This window comes from Alligator sinensis, unplaced genomic scaffold (genome assembly GCF_000455745.1).
Source record: "Alligator sinensis unplaced genomic scaffold, ASM45574v1 scaffold550_1, whole genome shotgun sequence".
Taxonomy (NCBI): Eukaryota; Metazoa; Chordata; order Crocodylia; family Alligatoridae; genus Alligator; species Alligator sinensis.
In genome coordinates this window covers 1,054,439-1,074,031 of record NW_005841980.1, presented here as the reverse complement: position 1 = coordinate 1,074,031, position 19,593 = coordinate 1,054,439, and the positions used below count along the sequence as shown (strand labels likewise).

Below are 19,593 nucleotides of genomic sequence, written 5' to 3'. Positions count from 1 at the left end.
TCTTTCCCTTGGTCCCCTTTGAAAACGCTAGTTTCCGAGAGTGATGACAGTGGTTATGCAAGCCCTTTGTCTTTCTAATGCCTTCGCAGACAGTCGTGCTGCTTGATCTGCAGGAAATAAGACTACTTCATTCATCTGTTTGCTTATCCGTTCTGAAACACAGTGCGTTTTATTTCAGTCCAGAGATGGTAATTTATGGCGGGCTAAATTCCCTCTAATTAATCTCAGCAAAGACCCCCTTTCTTCTTCCATTGTGTGGCAGAAAAATGAGGTTTTAACTGAAAGAGGCTCAGTGTATTTTCAGAAATTAAGATAAATTGATACATTCATCTGTGGCTGATAGATTTAATAATTCTGCCGGCATGGCAAGAATAGGAGGTTTGTTCAGAGAATTTATGAAGCTCTGACACTTCCTGGCAAGCTTAGGGCTATGTTTGTACCTAGAGGAGCAAGCTGAGATTTTACAGTTAAGAGAGATGCTGTCAAATCATTTAAGGCCCTGGGTGCAGCCTTCAATGTATGTGCTTATGTATGGACATGGATGCCTGTCAAAAGCCCTATGTAGCTTCAGATTATATGGCAATGAAAGGCATTTGCTGTTAGATAAGTGCCAGATTTGTAGCCTAGCCTAATCCCAGCGGCACACAGGCCAGTTGTGTTGTGGGCACAGGCCCTTCGGACCCCTGCACCAGGCTGCCTCTGCTACCAACGCCTACGTGTGGTGGTTCTTGCTTTCACAGCTGCCTCCATCCCCCCCACACCTGCCAGGCATGTACACGCTGCAGTTCACACTTTGCAAATCCATTTGCACCTGTGCTCTGATTCTCGCAGCTTATGTTTTTATTTTAATAACCAGCACCGTTAAAAGCAGAATAATGAGCCAGCATTCGCACAGGAACTGGCAGTGCCGTGGCTTTTTGCTTTCTTGAGCAGACAAACCGGTGTCCTCGAGTTGCTTTTCCATTCGGGAAGCAAGCGGCGGTGCGTTGGCTTCTCTGTAGGAAACGCAGCAGGCAATGTATTGGTGCTCGGCAAACAGCACTCGGCCTGAATCAGGAGAGGGATTTAATTTTATTAAGAGAAGTGAGATCTTCAAAGTGGGCAGATGAGCAAGGGAAGGGGGTTGAACTGCTCCAAGTTGGGGTAAGTCTTCAGATGCAGATCGCAACTGGCCAGCTCTCCAGATGCTCCACTCCAGAGATTATTCACACAGAGGATGCTCCTTTCATGTTCAGCGCTGTAATGCAAGGCTTTGTCCTGCTCCTGCCCCTTGCTAATAGCTTAAGGGATTGTGCAATTGATATTCGATGTAGAAAATGTGGACCGGGATGTTCTCCATTGAGACATTCGTGGCCGGTAACCCGTGGAGCATCATGGTACAAGTCCAATAACCCCGACGTGGGGGAAGAAGAAAAGAGGGTTGCCCTTTCTGGTCAGAAATGGAGGGGTTGTTTCCTTGACACCAGCTCCAAAGAGGAGTTGCTTTGGTCCTTTAATGCCTTTGTTGGTCTTGACAGGAAAGGGAGAATTGGCTTAACTAGGCTGGTGCATGTTGTGACCCGAGTGGGGGGGAAGGAGGGGTCCTCCAGATCTTGGAGAACGTGCGGCATGCACCGGAGAAGGTCATCGGTGGTGGGACAAAGATCCTGCATGCAGGTGGACTGGAAGTGTTTGCTGCAAAAGACCATGAAGATTTATGACCGCTTTTGTCCAGCTGAATCTTTCCCTGCATTTCTGCTTTGAAAACTATCACGAGTAGCCAGTTTAGCTACAGGTCTCCTGAATCACTTGCCATCTTGTCTTTTAAATTGGGGTGGGGAGGTCACTAACAGCTAGGAGCCCTAGTCAAAGCCCAGGACCCACCGTGCCAGGTATGGTACAAACAGAGCAAGAGCTTTCTGTCGAAGGACAGCAGAAGAGTCATCCAAAAGGGTCCAGAGCCACGACCGGGAAGTACAAGGAAAAGGAGCGCGGAGGTGGGAGGAGAAAAGTCTGTCTCCAGGCAGTTAAAAACTTTGTAAGTCACAATTTTTGCTTGCCTCTGCAAAAACCTGCAGTATTTCATTTTCCTCAGCTGCCGTAAGTCAGTGTAAACATACCAGCTAATAGATCCCAGAGCAGCAGGGCTCATTAACAAGTAATTAACTGTCAAACAATAGGAAAGCTATGTGTCCATGTGGAAGACTGAAAACACTGATGCCTATCAAAAGTGAGAGATTTGTTTGTACAGCAGTAATAGGTTGAGAGAGGCAAGGGCAGGGGAAGAATAAAATCCCTGGAACCTGTGCAGAGGCCTGGGCTGTTATCTGAGCATCCCTAATTGCCGGGTACAGATTAGGGTAATGGTAGCAATGACACGAAAATAATGTGCTTCACGGAGGACCTGCGCAAAGTGTTGCACTCGCCTGCAGCGTGATGAGCAGCGGCAGGAAAACTCTCCACCTTCAGCTGGAGCAGGTTGGGCACCCAGGTACGGCGCAGAGAGATGGGAGCCTTTCTTGAGAGCACAAGATGGGTGCATTTTGGCAACTCTGCTATGCTTACCTGGTGCTTTTTATTTCTAAGCAACTGCAAACAGGGCCTTCTGCGGTTTGCCAACCTTAATTCAGGCTGCAATCGCCCGGGCTGGATGGTGTCTCCAGGCTGGCTTGTTTTGGAAGCTGCTAGCCAAGCCCATTGATTTGTTTTGGAGGGGAAAACGCTTCGCCCCAGTCCAGTTCTGGCACTTTTACTTCCCTGCAGAGCTGTGGTGCTCCTGCGCTCTGGAGCAGGACTCGAAACTTTGGCACAAAGTGTGCCTGTTGATTAGGAACCTGCCCCTTGCCATCTGTGTGCAAATCCACCCAAATCTGATGCGATGATAAGCCTGAATGGCGAGGAGGATGCAGCTCGTGTTTAGTAGAGGCTTAAGTTTCAGCTGGGGGCCAAGATGAAGCTCCTTGGCTGTGCTAGGGTTTGTCCTGGGTATTCATGAGTAAGTGTGGAAATGTCCTGTCCATGCAGTGAGTGTCCCTTCCCCCTGCTCTGCCCAGGTAGCATGGATGGAAAACAGGAGAATGAGGCCAGCTCAGGAGGAAGAGGCAAGAGCATGCATGCTCCAAAGCTACTGTGAGGGTCAACATCACCACACCCCAAATTTCCAGGTTCTCCAAGAGCCCACAGGCTGCATGACTTGGCTCCACGGGCCATACGTCCAACACCCGTGTTACCTCTTTGGAGAGGACGTGACTACCCAAAGGTGGGGTGAGGATGTCATCGCTGTAGAAGCTGGCATTGGAATTGGAGCATTATGTCTTTGCCTGAACGTGGCTTTAATAGCACCGCTATATATATATATTTTTTTTTTTGGAACACTGCTTTAAATTCAACAGATGCCCATGCTGTGCAGCCTGCGCAGATATCTAAATACTTTCTTCCCAAGATTAAAGCTAATTCAGAACACCCCAGCATGTGCCAGGCATTTAAATAGATCCAGCCAGCTTGTTACCTTGTCGAGCATTTGCCGACACCTGATTTCATCTGCCATCCCATCCTCTGCTTACGTTGGTCCTTCTAGGGCTCTTATTCCCAGATGTGCATAGTCTTCACTGCACTGCCTAAATAAAGGGCACAGGAAAGGCGATCCCAGTGCTGATGCCTAGGCCAGGGGGAGCAGATGAGAAGTCGAAGCTCCATGTGGACAGTCCCAGGGCTGAGTGCATGCAGCCTCTGAAGGGCAAAGGCATGGCTCACCAGCCTCTTTGCATTTTTTTTCATTGTCACCTGGACTTGGAGGTTGGGAAGCATCTGACCTTGATGCCTCGGTCTGAACCATATTTTTAGGGCTCCATATTGGGATCATCTGGCTATAAATAAGGAGGCTGTCACCCTATACAGAAATCCAAGCACCCGCTGTTCCCGTCCAAGGGTGCTGAGGTGGTGCAGGGACAAGGAAATATTGTGCTTGTATGTCGAGTGCCCTGCTGTCTTGGTCAGCAGTGGTAATGCCTTCCGCACTGGTTCTGGGGGTCACAAGTCCCCGTGCTCCCCGAGAAGCACACGTGTGAACGCTTCTCTGCTGCCGACGGCGATAAATCAGGTGGCATGTTCTCCGGTGAGTGGGACTCTGCAGTGCTGCCTGCCTCGCTCCCCTTCCCCTTCCCCTTCCAGCTGCCAGAGCAGCGGCTGGCTGATTTTCATCTCCGCTGGCCCCGGTTGTTTTCCACCTCCGCTGGCCTCTCCGCAGGTGCCAGGCTTCGGGCACAGCTGCGGAGGGGGTGGCCTCCATCCAGCGGTTTCATGTACCGCCGAGTCTGCGTGTCGTCGGCTCTCTTGCATTGGCCCAGCCTCGACCAGGTCAGGCTTTCTGTCGCTTCCTTGAGTCCAAGCAGATCTCCTTCCTTCTGTGCGGTCTCCGCTTCCCATGAAAAGTGGGGAAGGGATCTCTCCTCCTCCATTCATTTGGAGTAGAGAGGTGGCCTCTCCATCAGGTTGGTCCCAAAGAAGGCTCTGACCTGGCACCAGGTAGGAGGTGGGTGTCAACCCAGGAAGCAGTTATCGGGAGCTGCTACTGGCATGGTGTAAAATGCTCCTGATGGCAGCGAGCAGCCTGCTGCTGGGGAAGGCGTGGTGTGCCGAGTCTTTGAACAACCTTAGTCCCTTGTCAGGGGAGGATGGAGAAGTTCATAGCTGTGAGGGCAGCTGATGCTCGCAGCGGTGAGGCTGAGACCGGTCCTAGCTGCTCTTCCCTGCTGCTCCCGTGGCTTTCGCCTTCCATTAGTCAGAGAGCTGTGATCCTCCTTTCCTTTCCACGGGCCTCGCAACAGCGCCTGCACAAGCCACAACTTTCTCCCTTTCCTGCTCCCAGGCCCCTTGCTTTCTTTTTCCCATGCTGGGCTGAAGAAAACTGTTCTCTCTTGGTCCTGGCTAACTTCTTGGCTTCCCTCTAGGGAAGCATGTCATCATGACACAGCCTTCAGGACCTGCAAACCCCGTGTGCCCAAATCACTTGGATTCCTGCACTAACGGCAGCTGTATTTTTTTTCCTGAAGTCTTGTCTGATGCTGCTTTTTGCAGCGGCAGAAAGGGAGTGGAGCTGCTGAACATCAGGGTAGGGGAGAGGGGTTGCAGGTTTGCCTTGTGCTTCCTTTCAAGACCCCCCATGGCTTTGCGCATACGGGTTGTCGCTCTCAGTCCCCGGGAACAGATGGGAATGGTGTCCCTTGTGCAAGCACGTGAACAAGCCCATGGTTTCAGCCTTGTTTCTAGTCCTAGCCGCGATCAAGTCATCTGCAAAACTCCCACTGACTTCAGAGGCAGAAGGACTCCCAGCTGCACTGAAGTCGTGTGCATTAGCCTCTGAGCTCAGGACTTCGGAAATGGCAGGGCCCCGCTTCTCTTAAGCGACCTGATGAGCTCCCTGCATAAATCACTGGCTTCCCTGACTGGATTTAGCTGTCCTCGAGGAGCTTTAGCAAATGGCTGTTTGAGCTGAGAAGCGCAGCTCATCAAACCGGAACTCGGATGTCTGCCGTCTCGTCAGCCAAGAGAGATTATATTTGCTCAGGCGCCGTGCAGAAAACCCCAGCTCCGATGTTAATGGGGAGAAAGCAGTCAGTCCGGATAAAGGCTGTGCACTCCCAGGACACCGCCTGACGGAAAGGGAAGGAGTCTTCTGCACTTTGCTCCAGCGCCGTTACAGAGCTTGATGTCTCGAAGATGAGCCGTGCCCTTATTTTAAAACAACCAGGCAGAGCGCATTGCCTCCCTCCCTTCACTCTGGCACTCGGGGTTTGTTTCCCCTCCATGTATTCCTCGACAAGCCCTTAATTATCTGGGGGGTTCCCTCCTCCCTTTAGTGCTAACTTTTTCTGCTGCTTTTTGTTAGCTCTGTTTTGCTGATGAATGTCACACTCCCCCTGCCATTTCCTTCCCATTTTATAGATAAGGACTGGTAATTGTCTTTATGCAGGCTGCGACGAGTTCTGTCACCGCACAAAGCAGCTCGCTAATAAAATAAATCAAAGCAGCAACGAGTGAATGGGAAGCAGGCGTGCTTCTGGAGGGCTGCGGCGGCACTTGGAGCACGTGGAGCTGCTGGAAAGTTTCAGAAGACCCAGCTGGCCTTTGCCGTTGCATCTGCCTGATGCTATAGACTCATGCCAGCCAGATGTTTTACAGCGCGGGCGGAAAGTAGGTCCGTAGCCCCATCTCTTGCCCCATGCTCTTTCAGCACCTGACCTCGTATAGCCGCGTGTCATCACGCGGTATCATGCATGGTATTTTCCCATCATGGCTGAGATCTTCTTTGCCAGGCTACATAGGCCAAGCCTGCTTTTCTCGCCTGGCTTCTCCCAGCTTGCTCATCTCCACTAGAAGAGTGCTGGAGAGCATCTGGCCCATGGTCAGAGGACAGCGGAGGTTCAACATAGGCTGGGTGAGAGAGGCCCCTGTTCCCATCACAGGTAGGCCATGCTTCTGGGTGGAGAAGATGGTCTTTGAGACAGTTCATGGGCTGGCACCCGCCTATCTTTGCAGGCTTCTCAGTTGCTAGTGCTTCCTCCGGTACGTCCAAGCTGCAGAATCCTGTTCCAGCCGCAGGCCGTCTTGCACTGCAGAGAGGAGTTTTTTCGTCTGCAACAGCACCTATTGATAGAAGAACATGAAGATATAACGGTGATTTCAGACCACGTTCATCTGTAGCAGCTGCCCTGTGCTCAGCGCCCAAGACGGACTGGCAGTAATTTGGATCAGACTGAAAACGCCGTTTTGTAGGCCTGAGCATCAGTGAGAAGTCCTGCATCCTCCAGCAGTGTATTAAGCCAGCTAAGTTGCTGTAGCTGACCCGGACTGAAATGGTTGCATGGGTTTTGCGGCTCTTGCACTGCTGTAGGAACATGCAGATGTAAGTGGCATCAGAGCAACGTATACCCCCGTCACTTGGTATAATTGTTAGTCTGTCTGCACCCTGAGTTGGTGGGATTTTGCCCATGGGAACTGACCCAACAGAGATGAAACTTCATTAGCTTGATGCAGTTAGGCATGGAAGGGGGAGGTTGGCTAAAGACAACACTCAACAGACGTGAGAGTCGTAGCTAGGGACTATGCAGAAGCATTGGCCAAACATTGCTTTTCCTTGCCACATAGTGAATATTGTAGCCCTAGACATTTAACGAATGGCCTTCCCTACATGAGACTGTTTTACTACGCTCATTGTCCAGTGAATTGCAGCAGCACAAATCAGGCGTGACTAATGGAGGGACCAATAACACTGTCGACTTGTAACATCAGCTATGAAATGTGCATAGTGCTTTTGGGTACAAAGAGGGGATGAAGGGCAAGACAGCGGTGACTCATTTGTAGGGAACAAAAGCTGGAAGGAGCTGTTTAAAAAGTCAGCAGGAGCCAGCAATACCCTTAATGGAGCATCCATCGGGATGTTAAAGTGTTTGCCCAGCTCTTTTGCTGAGGCAGCATTTTAGAGGGAAAAACATACAAACGAAGTCATAAAGTAGCCCCTTTCTAAAAATGTAAGGTGCTTTGGTCAATAATAGACTAGATATTTTCTGACGAAGCATGCAGATGTATTCCTTCCACCCCTGCAAAAGCTTTCTTCTGCTTGCCCAGAGACCGGCAGTCGCTGTACTTCATTCCCTCTGACTGCAGCCATGCTAATCTAGGAATCAAAGAAAGTTGTTGCAGGATGTTGGCACAGAATTGATGCTTTCTGCCTGGAAAATAAACTTCTTGGCCTCACCTTGACGTTAATCAAGCATCAGGTCGTTATTCTGCAACTAATGTTCTCTCCCATTGACTTTGAGGGCTTTTAAAGGTAATTGTATTTCACCAGGCAGGGACTTCCACTAATTGTAAGGGCACATGCCAGCACTAAAATCACAGTGGCAACATCCAAGGCCTTACCCTGGTACCCAGCGAGAGCACAGAGGCATGTAGGAGCCAGTATTTTGTGGTTTGAAGCGTAGGCAGGCTTATGAATAATTCCTTCAAAGGAGTTTGTGCACCACACGATCTGAACTACAGGGCTGTCTTGCTTGCCTTCGGCTATTGGATATGGAGCACAGGGTTTTGCACAAGGGTCCAGTTTTTAATCGGCATGACTCCTGTGTGCCATAACCACCCACGTTAACTTAAGCCAGCACTGGGCTGTGATGCTCAACGTTGTTTGGGCCTTGCCGACTGATGGCCGAGTGTACAGGCAGCACCTGTGCAGCCAGCTGGCTAACACGTTGCCTAAATTGAGAGCGCCGGGGCAATGGGAGTCAGGTTTGCAAAATACCAAGAGGGCGTTTGACAAAGAAGATGCGACTTAAAGCACAGAGATGGGTTAAATGTTTTTTTTCTTCTCTGGCTTTTGGAAGCTGGGCTTTGGATCGGGAGTGAGTTCTCACTGCGGGTCTGCCCCTCTCTGCCCTCCCACAGGTGTGGATGTGCGGCGGCCGCATGGAGGACATCCCTTGCTCCCGAGTGGGCCATATCTACAGGAAATATGTGCCATACAAGGTCCCGACCGGAGTCAGCCTGGCACGGGTGAGCACACTCCTCGTTAACTTCCTTTGCAGCTTTGGGTGCCAAAGGGGCAGCTACGTCCGGGGAGCTGACCAGGCTGAGCTTTGTCTAAGCTGTCTCATGCATGGAGATAGCAACAGCAAACCCGACTTCCAAGGGCAGGCACACTTCTCCCCATCGCCCTTGCTGAGAGCATGTCTGATTGCATCTGAAAGCTAACTTTGGCCGTGATGGAAAGTGTCAGGGCCGGTACAGTTGTGACTTGGACCACCATCCCCACCAAAAGGTACAGTGTGGCTTTTGCAGGAAATGCCAATTGCCCGAGAGCTAAAAACTGGGAGCGGCACATTTCGGAGTAGGGGTAGCACCGCTTAGGCGCTGAAAGACATATCTGCCTCAAGCCTCACAGTGCACGGGAGAAGCAGGCTATAATTCTGAAGGATGCAAAGGCCTGTCCAGTCTGATTTCTTAATTAGTTTAGCTCGGAGAGGGAGGGAGGGCAGTAAGCCTGCACGCTGTGCGCCGGCTCTCTAAAATTGGCCGCGGAGCGCAGATTTTGGAAAGGGGCGATGGTGCCCTCTGCTGGGAACGGGTTTTATAGGAACAAGGCTGCAAAGCAACACCAAGAATGAGCTTGCCTCCTGCCCCTGTCCTGACGGGCTGAAATGGGCTTTGGGCTAACGAGGGATTTGGACCATGTGGCTCCCTCCCGAAGCGAGCCCATGCTCGTCTGTCCTCTGCCTTCTTAGTCATCAGAAGTCTTCACAGCGCACAGTCTCTTGCAATGCAGCAATGTTCCTCCTTAGCTCCTCCAGGACATCAGAGGGAATTGGGGACAGACAGGGCAGTCCAGCGGGAAGCTGTGGAAACAAGCCAGATGAGGGGATGGTTTTGGCTAAAGCGTGCGTCCACCTGGGGCTCAGTTTGGGCCTGGTGCAGTGCAGCTGTACAATGCAGTGGTGAGCGAGTGCCACCTACGCTACGCTTGAACCCTCCCTGGAAACTATCGGGTAGTTTGTGTGTGTGGCTCGGAGATGTGCCCCATGGCACCCTCAGGTCCTGCTGTACCTGTGGTATCAGGCTGTCCGTGTTGGCCTGTTGTCACTGGGCAGCTCGGTTGTGGCGGTCAGTGCTGACGTCCATCCAGCTGTTCACACACAACATTTGGGAAGACTGATGGAGCCATCCAGTGACCGTCGTTCCAGATGTGCCGTTAGCTGCTGCATCTCTGTCAATAGCCATATTTCTCCCAGATACAGGCAGGACTCTTGTTCCAGGGATAGCACAGAGTTCGAGTTAGCTCACAAAAGGATCTCCTGGCTGCTGGGCTTTTCGGCATTATTTTCATTGAACGCAGCATGTGAGACCCGTTTCCCTTAAATAGCTCTTTCTATAGCAGAGCTGAAGGCGGAGAAGAGAGCAGTGTGAGCCGATGCTTGCTGGAGCGGGCACTGCAAATCGGCTTCAGAAAGGAAGACGGAAAGGATGCAGCAGCCTGAATTAGAGCGGGAGAGGCAGGAAGCTTTCATCTCAGGCCTTTAAATGTCCAGTGGCATTTACTGGTGTCGCTCATTCTGCTCTTGGGCTTGTTATTTTTTTTTTAACAACTTGTGACTAATGCTATTCTCATCGCTGCGGGGAGCCCGACACAATGGCTGAATTCCAGAAGTCTGTCTTGACCTCAGCCAAAAAAATCTTTTCCTATAAGCCCCTGGGTACAAGGGTGTAATAAAAATGGGCTTGCTTTCTCCAGCTTGAGAGGCGGTTTGCATCTAAATAAAAAGCCTTTCCGAGCCCAGGCACTGACTCTTCTTGGGATCCTCGTAGGCACGTAGACAGTTGTTTCACACCCTTTTCCCCCTGTTCCCCCCTCTCTTGCCTGCGCAGAACCTGAAACGTGTGGCCGAGGTGTGGATGGACGAGTACGCCGAGTACATCTACCAGCGGAGGCCGGAGTACCGGCACCTCTCCGCCGGGGACGTGGCTGCCCAGAAGGAGCTGCGCGGCAACCTCAACTGCAAGAGCTTCAAGTGGTTCATGAACGAGGTGGCCTGGGACCTGCCCAAGTTTTACCCGCCGGTGGAGCCCCCAGCTGCAGCGTGGGGAGAGGTGAGGCCTCTGAACATGCCCGGCTGAGGCTGACTGGCCACGGGGTTGTAGGAGAGCTTCTTGGGAGCTCTGATACCGCTCTGCCCCCTTCCCACAAGCAGACCGTGCATCGGTGTTCCCCAGCCCAGGCTCTCGGTGATTCAGAGAGCGGTGTTCCTGTTCTGGTTGCTCCGGCCAGCTTGGGGAACAGAGCAGATGCCCTAGATGACATTCCCTGAGTGCTTAGCCACGGGGAGATGTGGCATACTGACCCGCTTCTGTACAGTGCATGACACTGGGGGAGGCAGAACGATTCCCTGGTGCTCGGCAGCAGAGCTAGAAACAACCCAGGTGTCTGGGCAGAGCTTAGGTGAGTCATTTAGCTTTGCACCTTTGCTTTTCCCTCTGCAAAAATGGAGGTCAGCAAGGACGGTGATTTCTAGCTGTAGACAGATATAGCATTAAAAGTGATGGGGAGGGTCAGGTGCAGACATCAGCTGTTACGATGCAACTTCTCAAGCAACAACAGGTGGCTAAACCTTGTACTGGGGTATGAGTTACAGTTTTGCTCCATGCCTATCACTGTAGTAATGTGCAGATGTAACAGTTATTTCCTAACAGCTTATCCAAGTATCCCTGGATCCCCACACACTCCTGGTCTAGAGATAAACAGTGCTATAAGCATGCAGGTTCGGTTCGTGGCACATGATGAAATAATAGGTTTTACACATCTGTAGCGCGCAGGACACCCAAGGCAGATTATTGGGCTATTTAAGATTGATCGCATTTTTGCCTTATCGATCTCGCGTGCCTCCCGGCAGCTGAAATGCCGCCAGCTCGCTTGTGTAATAGCAGAAGGGGTCTGGCACTCGGCTGTCGTGCAGACAGCCACTGTTGAAGGCAGATGCTCAAATCATCCTGCTTCTCAACCGTCGCTTGGACAAAGATTACAGCGGCAGAACTAATAAGTCACTTAACGTTGCAGATCCGGAATCTGGGCACCGGCCTGTGCGTAGACACGAAACACGGCGCGTTGGGAGCCCCGCTGCGGCTGGAAACCTGTGTGAAAGGCAGAGGGGAGGCAGCTTGGAACAACGTGCAGGTACCTGAACCCTCCTTCCATCCTTAACTGTCCTTAAATGTTCACCTGGGGCTGTAAATATTGCAGTGGCTCCACTTCTCATGGGAGTGCAGGGCAATGGAAAGGGTTCTTACCCACTGGCCTAAGGACCAGGCAAACCAACGGTCTCTGGTGCAGGCTCTGGCTCTTGGTGTCGTAGGAAAGATCAGGGGGAAGGGGTCTGGAGCCTCGGAGGCTGCTTAGGGAGTTTTTCACCCTGATGTTGAAGCAGGAGAAAACAACATGCCAACATCATGACAGAAGCGGGTAACAAGGCAGTCATGATAGGTAACAAAGTGAATATTAACTTCAAAGGCTCTGCTGGAAGATGTGATAAGAGATGCCTCATGCATATGAATGAGCCTGCAGGCACGCTCAGTAACCACTTACTGGTCATTGCTGGCGAGAGATGAAACTAGCCAGATGATCGACTTGCCCTCTGGGTGCACGACATGCCAGAAATGACAGCTTTATTGTCACAAACCAGGAGGGGAGGCTTAGTTTGTGTACCGTGGAGCAGCTGAGCTGAAAAGAGATCTAGAAAGCCAAGGGCCGGTGATGGAGCAATGTGTGACTCTGGAAGTGGATTCAGTATGAGGAGATCGGAGGTTGCTGTACATGCACTTGGATGCAAGGAAGCTGGGAATGAAACTAGTTTGGGGGGGGATCAAAAAGGGGCTGTAGCTCTGGTAGTGGATTCCAGGAGCAGTTGCCTGCAGCGGTGGGTGGGTGGGTGTGTGCGTCTAGGAGGACTGTGATTTGGGTTGTGTTTAACTGGTTCCTAAATGATAATGGTCATTTCTTTTGGATCCAAACTGCCTTGGGCTGGGGGAGAGCAGAGCAGGATTGACCACCTGGATTCAAAGCAGCATGAGGAAGCCACACCACTTCTCTGCTGCTCCAGGAAGTGTTCCTGCTCCCTTGCAATCTCCCATCTCCAGCTCCTCTCCCTGCAGACCACTCACTCCCAGCCAGACTCGGCTCTGTGTGTGTGTTGCTACCCCAGTGTCCAGGCTTTGCCTAGAGCTGCTGCCCTGTCTAATATCACCACAGGTCTCTTTGGTCCTTTTGTTCCCTGCCACAGCCGTTGGTCCATCATCAGGGCGGCATGTGCATGGATCAGAGAAAGGCAGGTGTTGGTGCAGGGCCACTTGAGAGCTGCCTTTCCTGCCAGGCGGATGGCACGGCTTCTCACGGCCTGGGGAGCACCAGCCTGATCTCAGATCCCACAAGCGGCTGCGTGGGCAGACCACAGGCATCGTTAGACCCCAAGTCAGCAACACCGGGTCTTGGTGTCGGCGGCAGCAGCGTGGAGACTGGGCAGGCTGCAGTGCAGACATACCCCAGCCTCCTCCCGACCCCCGCATCCAACACCAGAGCTTCCAAGCGTAGCAGTGGCTTATTCCCTCCCCTCCTAGAAAAGAGCCTCCCAGATAAAGAGCAACCTACTCTGTAGGCAAAATAACACCCCCTCAGCTCCTCAACTTTGGGTCTTCCTCACTTCCCACATGCTGATGGAGACATGCTGGTGTCCTGGCAGGTGTTCACGTTCAGCTGGCGAGAGGACATCCGTCCCGGAGACCCGCAGCACACCAAGAAGTTCTGCTTCGATGCCATTTCCCACAGCAGTCCCGTGACCCTCTACGACTGCCACGGGATGAAGGGGAACCAGCTCTGGCGATACAGAAAAGTGAGTGCATGCGTGCGCTTCCTTATGAACGTGTCAGGCTGTTCGGTGGTCTCCCGGGGCTCCTTATGAGAACAGCTCATGTTTTATTCTCTAGCTAGTCATGTAGCTGTGACAAGAGACTCTCTAGGCAGATCCTTGTTGCTTTGGCAGTAACAAAGGTGGTGCTATCAGGAGGGGTGTGGGCATAGCCTTTATGTGCCTGAAGGCAGGACTCCTCCAGGAGCACAGCTTACGAGTAGGGAGAACGTTAAAGCCACTTGTCACTGGAGAGAGTGAAAGCAATGTGCACGCGTGGTTGTTTTGCAGAGTGCAGCTGCCAGTACCCTCCGCTCTGGTGCTGTGAGTGCCAGGCCAGGAGCCGCTGGCGTACACAGCAGCCCTGGGTGCATAGGACCATAGGAACATAGGGCTGGAAGGGACCTCGCCAGGGCTTTTAGTCAAGCCCCTACTCAAACCTGACTAAACCATCGCAGCCCAAGGTCCGTCCTGCCTGCTCTTGAAAACTTCCAAGGATGGAGATTGCATCACTTCTCCAGGCAGCCCCCTCTAATGCTTGACCATCCTCAGGGTCAGAAAGTTCCTCCTCATCTCCCATCTGCTTTCTCTGCTGCCGCTCTAGTCCATTGCTCCTAGTCCTGTCCCCTACGGCCACAGAGAAAAGTCCATCTCCATTCTCCCTGTAATCACCCTTCAGGTATCTGAAGACCATAATCAACACCCCCCATTCAGTCATCTGTTCTCCAAACTAAGTAACCCCAGATCTTTCAGCCTTTCATTGTAAGTCTTGTCTCCCAGGCCCCTAATCATCATTTTCATTGCTCTGCTGGACTCTTTCCATTCTGTGCACACCCTTCTTGAAGTTCAGGCCCCAAAACCAGACCCAGGACTCCAGCGGAGCACCTGCATCCCCAGCTCAGGGTCTGTCCTTGCTTTGCCTGGTCTTCACAGCTCAATACAGAGCATGCGTGTCATGTGCTCTCACAAGAGTGCAGTTGGCCTCGCTCAGGAGGCAGGTAGCTCTACCCTTGTTGCTCATACAGGGGTAGGCTTCTGATATCCCCTTTGGTGTCCCTTATTGCAAGAACCGGCTCCCTGCTGCTCCCTTTGAAAAGGGAAAGGAGCAGCAAGAAGCCCAGGCCCTCTGGGACCCATTGCATAAGGAGGGGGCATCCCACCTGTGCCTCCTCTCCCTGTCTGACTGCCTGCACAGTACTGCCTGTGCCCAGAGCCTGGTCTACAGCCAGTCACATCCGCTGCTCAGTAACACGGAGGATCTTGCCGCCAACAGCTGAGCTTTATTAATACCTTGCAAATGGTGTTTGTGCAGCAACAGGTGAATAGGCTCTTAATTAAAAAGCTTTTCCCTCGCAGCCTCTCTGATCAGTATGTGCAGCGCAAGGCAAGGCTGGGGCAGAACATCTGCCTGCAGGCAGCAGGAGGCAGCTTTCGAGTTCACTCTGCTTTCCTGAGCAGATGTCGTGAGACCCGGACCTGGCCCTGGCTCCAGGGGGGGAAGGCAGCGTGGTGACAGATTAATCCAAGCATCTGTGCGCTGCTCTGGTATTTTGAGTGCACAGGCAGAGCTGACCTGGGGTATTTCAAGGGCTGGCGCTGGGGTTAGTAGATCTGATGTACACCACTGCAGGTAGGAGTGAGGCAAGGGGCCGGTCACGGTCTGCCCAGGCTCCCAAAGGAAACCATGCCTGGAGAAACCCACATGCAGGCTGGATGCAGCATTATAAATGCAAAGGATGGTCCTGCACAGGAAAGGTGGTATCCATTAATACAGGCAGTGTCAAGTGCTGCAACATTTAAGACCAGTTAGACAGGTTTTGTTCCTCAAGAGCATAAACCTTTAAGCAAGGCTTTAGGCTAAATGCTGTAATCCCCAGGTCCTTTCCATCTTGTATGGATGCTGCCCCCAAGAAGCTCGCGAGTAGGATGGAAAGGATGTGAGGGATAAAACAGCTAGAGGGGGAAAAGCCAAGGAAATTTCCCTCCACCCTCCCCTGAAAGCCTTACAGTGCTAGGTCAATGGTAGTCAAATGGGCCTGGCTTTTTCCTTGTGGGCCTCTCTCATGAGTACTGGGTCCATCTTGCCCAGTCTTCTGCATCGCACAGGGGCAGAGGGCGGATGCTGAACGGGAGAGTGAATAGGGCATGGCCAGAGTTTTTTCCCTTGTTCCTCTCGCACTTGCAGCCTCCACCATTTAAGGTCTAGGAAGTTCTGACATTGAGGTTTAATCCCTAACTCCCACGTTCAAGAGCTCTCCTTACCAAACCTGCCCAGCACACTCATTTCCCATCTCTCTTCCCCAGGACAAGACCCTCTACCACCCAGTGAGCAGCAGCTGCATGGACTGCAGCGAGAGCGACCGTAAGATCTTCATGAACACCTGCAACCCCTCCTCTCCCACCCAGCAGTGGCTCTTTGAACACATGAACTCAACAGTCCTGGAAAAATTTAACCGGAACCTCGACCTTTAAAGACTGCAGATCTCTCTCGTGCTCTTGCTCTACGTTTTTACTGGGGAGGGTGACAGAAAAATTTTTTAAAGAGTAATTTTTTTTAAAAACAATAGGTAATTAAGGTAAAAGGGAGAATCTCAGGAGGGGGCATGGCGGGCAGGCCAGGCTTTATTTTGAAGATGCTGCATCCTCTTGCGGGGACGGTGAGATTGCAGGCGGCTTGGCCAGAGTCGTTTCTGGGGCCGAGGTGGGAGCCGGAGCTCTGGATTTAGAGGGCTCTGCAGGATACGCTCTGAGTGCGGATGGGGTCCTTCCTTCCCCAGCTGGGGTGGCCACGAGCGATCGCTGTGCCCTGCACGCAGTTCAGTGCTGCCCTCCCCTTCTGCCACCACAGTTCCAGATAGGCACTTTACCTCTAGGCATCCCTTGCACTCGAGCATACAGCCCAGGGCCCGTGTAATGGAGACCTTGGCACACAGACACGGGCTTCCAGTGCAGCAGAACAGAGAACAACCTGGCACGGAGCATGTCTTCTGTGCCCCCCAGTTTAAAATACACCCAGGACAGCTCGGACCTCCTCAGCATCTTCCAGAGGAAGACATGAGTACAAGGGATGTATTGCATGGGGCGGCAGGGCCAGGTGTTGAAACACATTTCTGTAAATGGTGGGCAGCAGTGGGAAACATCCGTGCATCTTACTGTCTGCCTCCCATTACTGGGTCTTGCCGTGCCAAGGAGCAGGAAAGGGTTTTCTTGTCAATGTTGCAGGCTGCAGCTCGGGTAGTCGTGGCACCTTGTACTTCTAAAGGACGAAAAGCACCGAGTACAAGCCCCCGGGCAGCAGGAGGCAGCCTGAGAGCACCCCAGGGCTTTGTGCAGGAAAAGCCCGCTCCAGGGAGCAGCCCCATTTTCTTCTCAAGTCTTAAGACCAAATTCATACGGAGTACAGACAGCTGCACTTTGCTGAATCCAGCTCCAGGGCTGTACGTGGGCCTTGGTCTTCCATGACCCTATCGTTCATCTGTCCGCAGTTTGTGGCTGTTCCCATGGTAAATACTGGAGCTTACACCACTGTTAGGGAGCCCCCAGGAGGACACGGCTTTAGAGCAGCGGTTCTCACCTGGGATGCCACGAGACCCTTTTCAAGATGCCACGCAATACTAGCACTATTCGGTGCATAAACACCTACATGTGATTGCCAAGATAAACCCAGAGATTTCAAGCAATGGTGCTGCTGAATGCCAAAGTGTTATGGAGGGTGCCTGGGATCTGACAAGCTTGAGAGCCACTGCTTTAGAGCATTAGTCTTCGTGCCCGTGTCACACTGCCACGTACCCTTCATGTGATGGGCAGCCTCTTTGCTTCAAGCAGGATTCAGAACTGGGATGGAAGGAAGGAAAGTGCAGGCTAAGGACACGGTGGGCTCTGCCTCTTGGATGTCTGCAGCAGGTTAATATGCTGTCTGGAGTATGCTGGGTGCTGGGCAATAGGGATTTGGGACTAGCTCGTCTTGATTTATTGGTAACGAAAATAGCCAGAGGGTTTTGCTGGGATTTGCTGGTGAGCTGGGCCTCTGGCCACACTGTCAGGTGGGGCATCCGCTCTTCAACTCATGTCCTAGGAAACCTTCGTGGTAGATGCTTGCAGCAGAGAGCGAGCAGTGACCAGCTCTAGGTGATGGCAGGACTCATAAGTCACCGCGCAGTTAACTCTTGCCAAGATGCTGCCCACACGCATTTGCCATGCCATTGCCCAGCTCTCAGTTTGACCTGCTGTCTCCACAGGCATGATAGGAAAGGGAGGCATGGGCATCAGGAAGGGCTGAACCACTGGCTTGGGAAGAGCAGCCATGAGGTTGCAGGAAGACCTGATAAGTCTGCACCTTCTGCAGCAACAAAAAAGCTCCACGATCCAGGCTTCTTCCTCACCACGCTGCACGAGGGAGCTCCCTGGCAGCTCCCCTCTCTCCTACAAGGCAGGACTTCAGCCGTTCATGCTGCAACACTTTGGGAGGGCCTCGGATGCCTCTTGGCATGCCTACATACTTCAGTGCAGGCTACTTATGTGCATGGGAGTGGGTGGAGGTTTCATTTTAGGATGCTGCCACTTGCTGTGTTGTGCCCCATTGGGAGGGTGGAGAGGAGAGCATGGCACACACGAGTGCCCTTTCTTGAGCGGTGTTTCTGGTCCCCCGAGAGCAGCAGCCAGCTCCAGCAGTGGAGGCTGTAGGGCCCAGACCCACGTTGCACCGGGTCACCATTAGCTGATTAAGGGACCCTTTTGCTTTGAGAGTGTCTGTAGGGGGGAGCCCTTCCTCTTTCCTGGGGGAGAGCACTGGTTTCCAGAGCTTTGAATGTCTGTCGGGTGCTTCCTCAAAGTTATTAATGCTTTCGTTAGCCTGGCGGTACTGACTGCCGAGCGCTAAATGGCCTGACGAGATGTCTTTATGAATGTTTTAGTACCCATGGAACAAGAAGCCGTTTGTATGAGAATGGCACCAGTTTATTATAATAGGGACACCAAGTCAGTAAATGATCTATAAATCTATGGCAGGTCATTCCCCTGCAGCTAGTAACATTAGCGCCTGCATTTTAGTTCCTCACCTAATGAAAGGATCTGCTTCTGTTTGAGTTATGTGACTGGCTTTGTACTTGGGCTCACCTTGTGAGCAAAGTTTGGAGCTCTCCATTGCTCAGCTTTTGGCCGATGCTGGCTGCAGAGAGGAGGTAGCGATAGGAAAGGCAGCCTTTTGCCTACCAGTCAGCAATCTGAATTGGGCTCAGAGAAACTGGCTGGCAGCCTGCGCCCGATGAGTAGGTGGGCTTAACGCAGTCCCTGCTTGATGCACACGTGCCCGCTGACACCGGCACCGTGGCTATCAGACTCGGCACAGAAGCTGAGAAGCTGTCCTCTCCAAAACTAACCCATCCAGGTGTGTTGCTGACCCATTTGACAAAGCACTGGGTTTTGGGTGGAGCATCCTGTGAATTCCCAGCGTCTCTGCCTGCTCGTTTGGTGGTATCCTCAATCTGTTAATTTATTGGCATTAATTATACGTGTCGGTACCCCACAGGCTTTGAAGACTAATGGGTAGTATTACCATTGCCAGCCCCCCTGCTGACTGAGAAATAGAAATTGTATTTCACCATCCACATCTTTAATTGAGTTTCTGCTGGGCAGGCCAGTTAATTATTCCAATTACTTTTAGTTATTTATAAGTAAAATTGCTCAGGCATGAATCCATAGGCATCCTCATGTTTGCATGTGAGTCAGGTTTGGGGCTTTCACGCCATTGAGCCCTTAATGGGAAGCACATGCTCTTTGTTTTTACCCCCAAAATGGTTATTTACAGCGTTACCCTTGGCTGCATAAGTCACGCTGCTTGAAGCACCGCTGGGCATCATGCCCACGAGGTGCTCTGGGATCTGCATGGACATAGGTGTGCACCGAGCGCTCTTCCAGCTCGTGCTTGTTTCATAGCGGTGCTAACGCCCGACCCTGCGAGCAGACAAAATGGGGTTGGTGTCCTGTGCGCTTTAGAAAGGAGTGTTTTGGGGGGGGTTTTTTTTTTCTTTTTTCTCCCCTTCCCCAAGAGGAATGATGGGCTGGGCTTCATGGAAGAGGAATACAGCATCCTTAAAATAAAGACGTGCCTTTTTAAATGCAAATGGACAGCAAATGCTTAAACTTGAACCAATTCCTAGTGCCTTGCTGGACAAGA

At 52.0% G+C, this 19,593-nt stretch overlaps 1 protein-coding gene across 1 annotated transcript in view; it reads left to right on the top strand.

Moving 5' to 3' along the window:
* Positions 1-19,593, top strand: part of GALNT10 (polypeptide N-acetylgalactosaminyltransferase 10) — a 52,315-nt gene extending 32,722 nt beyond the window's left edge. Inside the window, exons 8-12 of the mRNA XM_006021172.3 lie at positions 8,419-8,526; positions 10,393-10,614; positions 11,579-11,695; positions 13,254-13,403; positions 15,723-19,593. Coding sequence (XP_006021234.2) covers positions 8,419-8,526; positions 10,393-10,614; positions 11,579-11,695; positions 13,254-13,403; positions 15,723-15,890 — 765 coding nt within the window. The 3' untranslated portion in view covers positions 15,891-19,593. The remainder of the gene's footprint in view (positions 1-8,418; positions 8,527-10,392; positions 10,615-11,578; positions 11,696-13,253; positions 13,404-15,722) is intronic.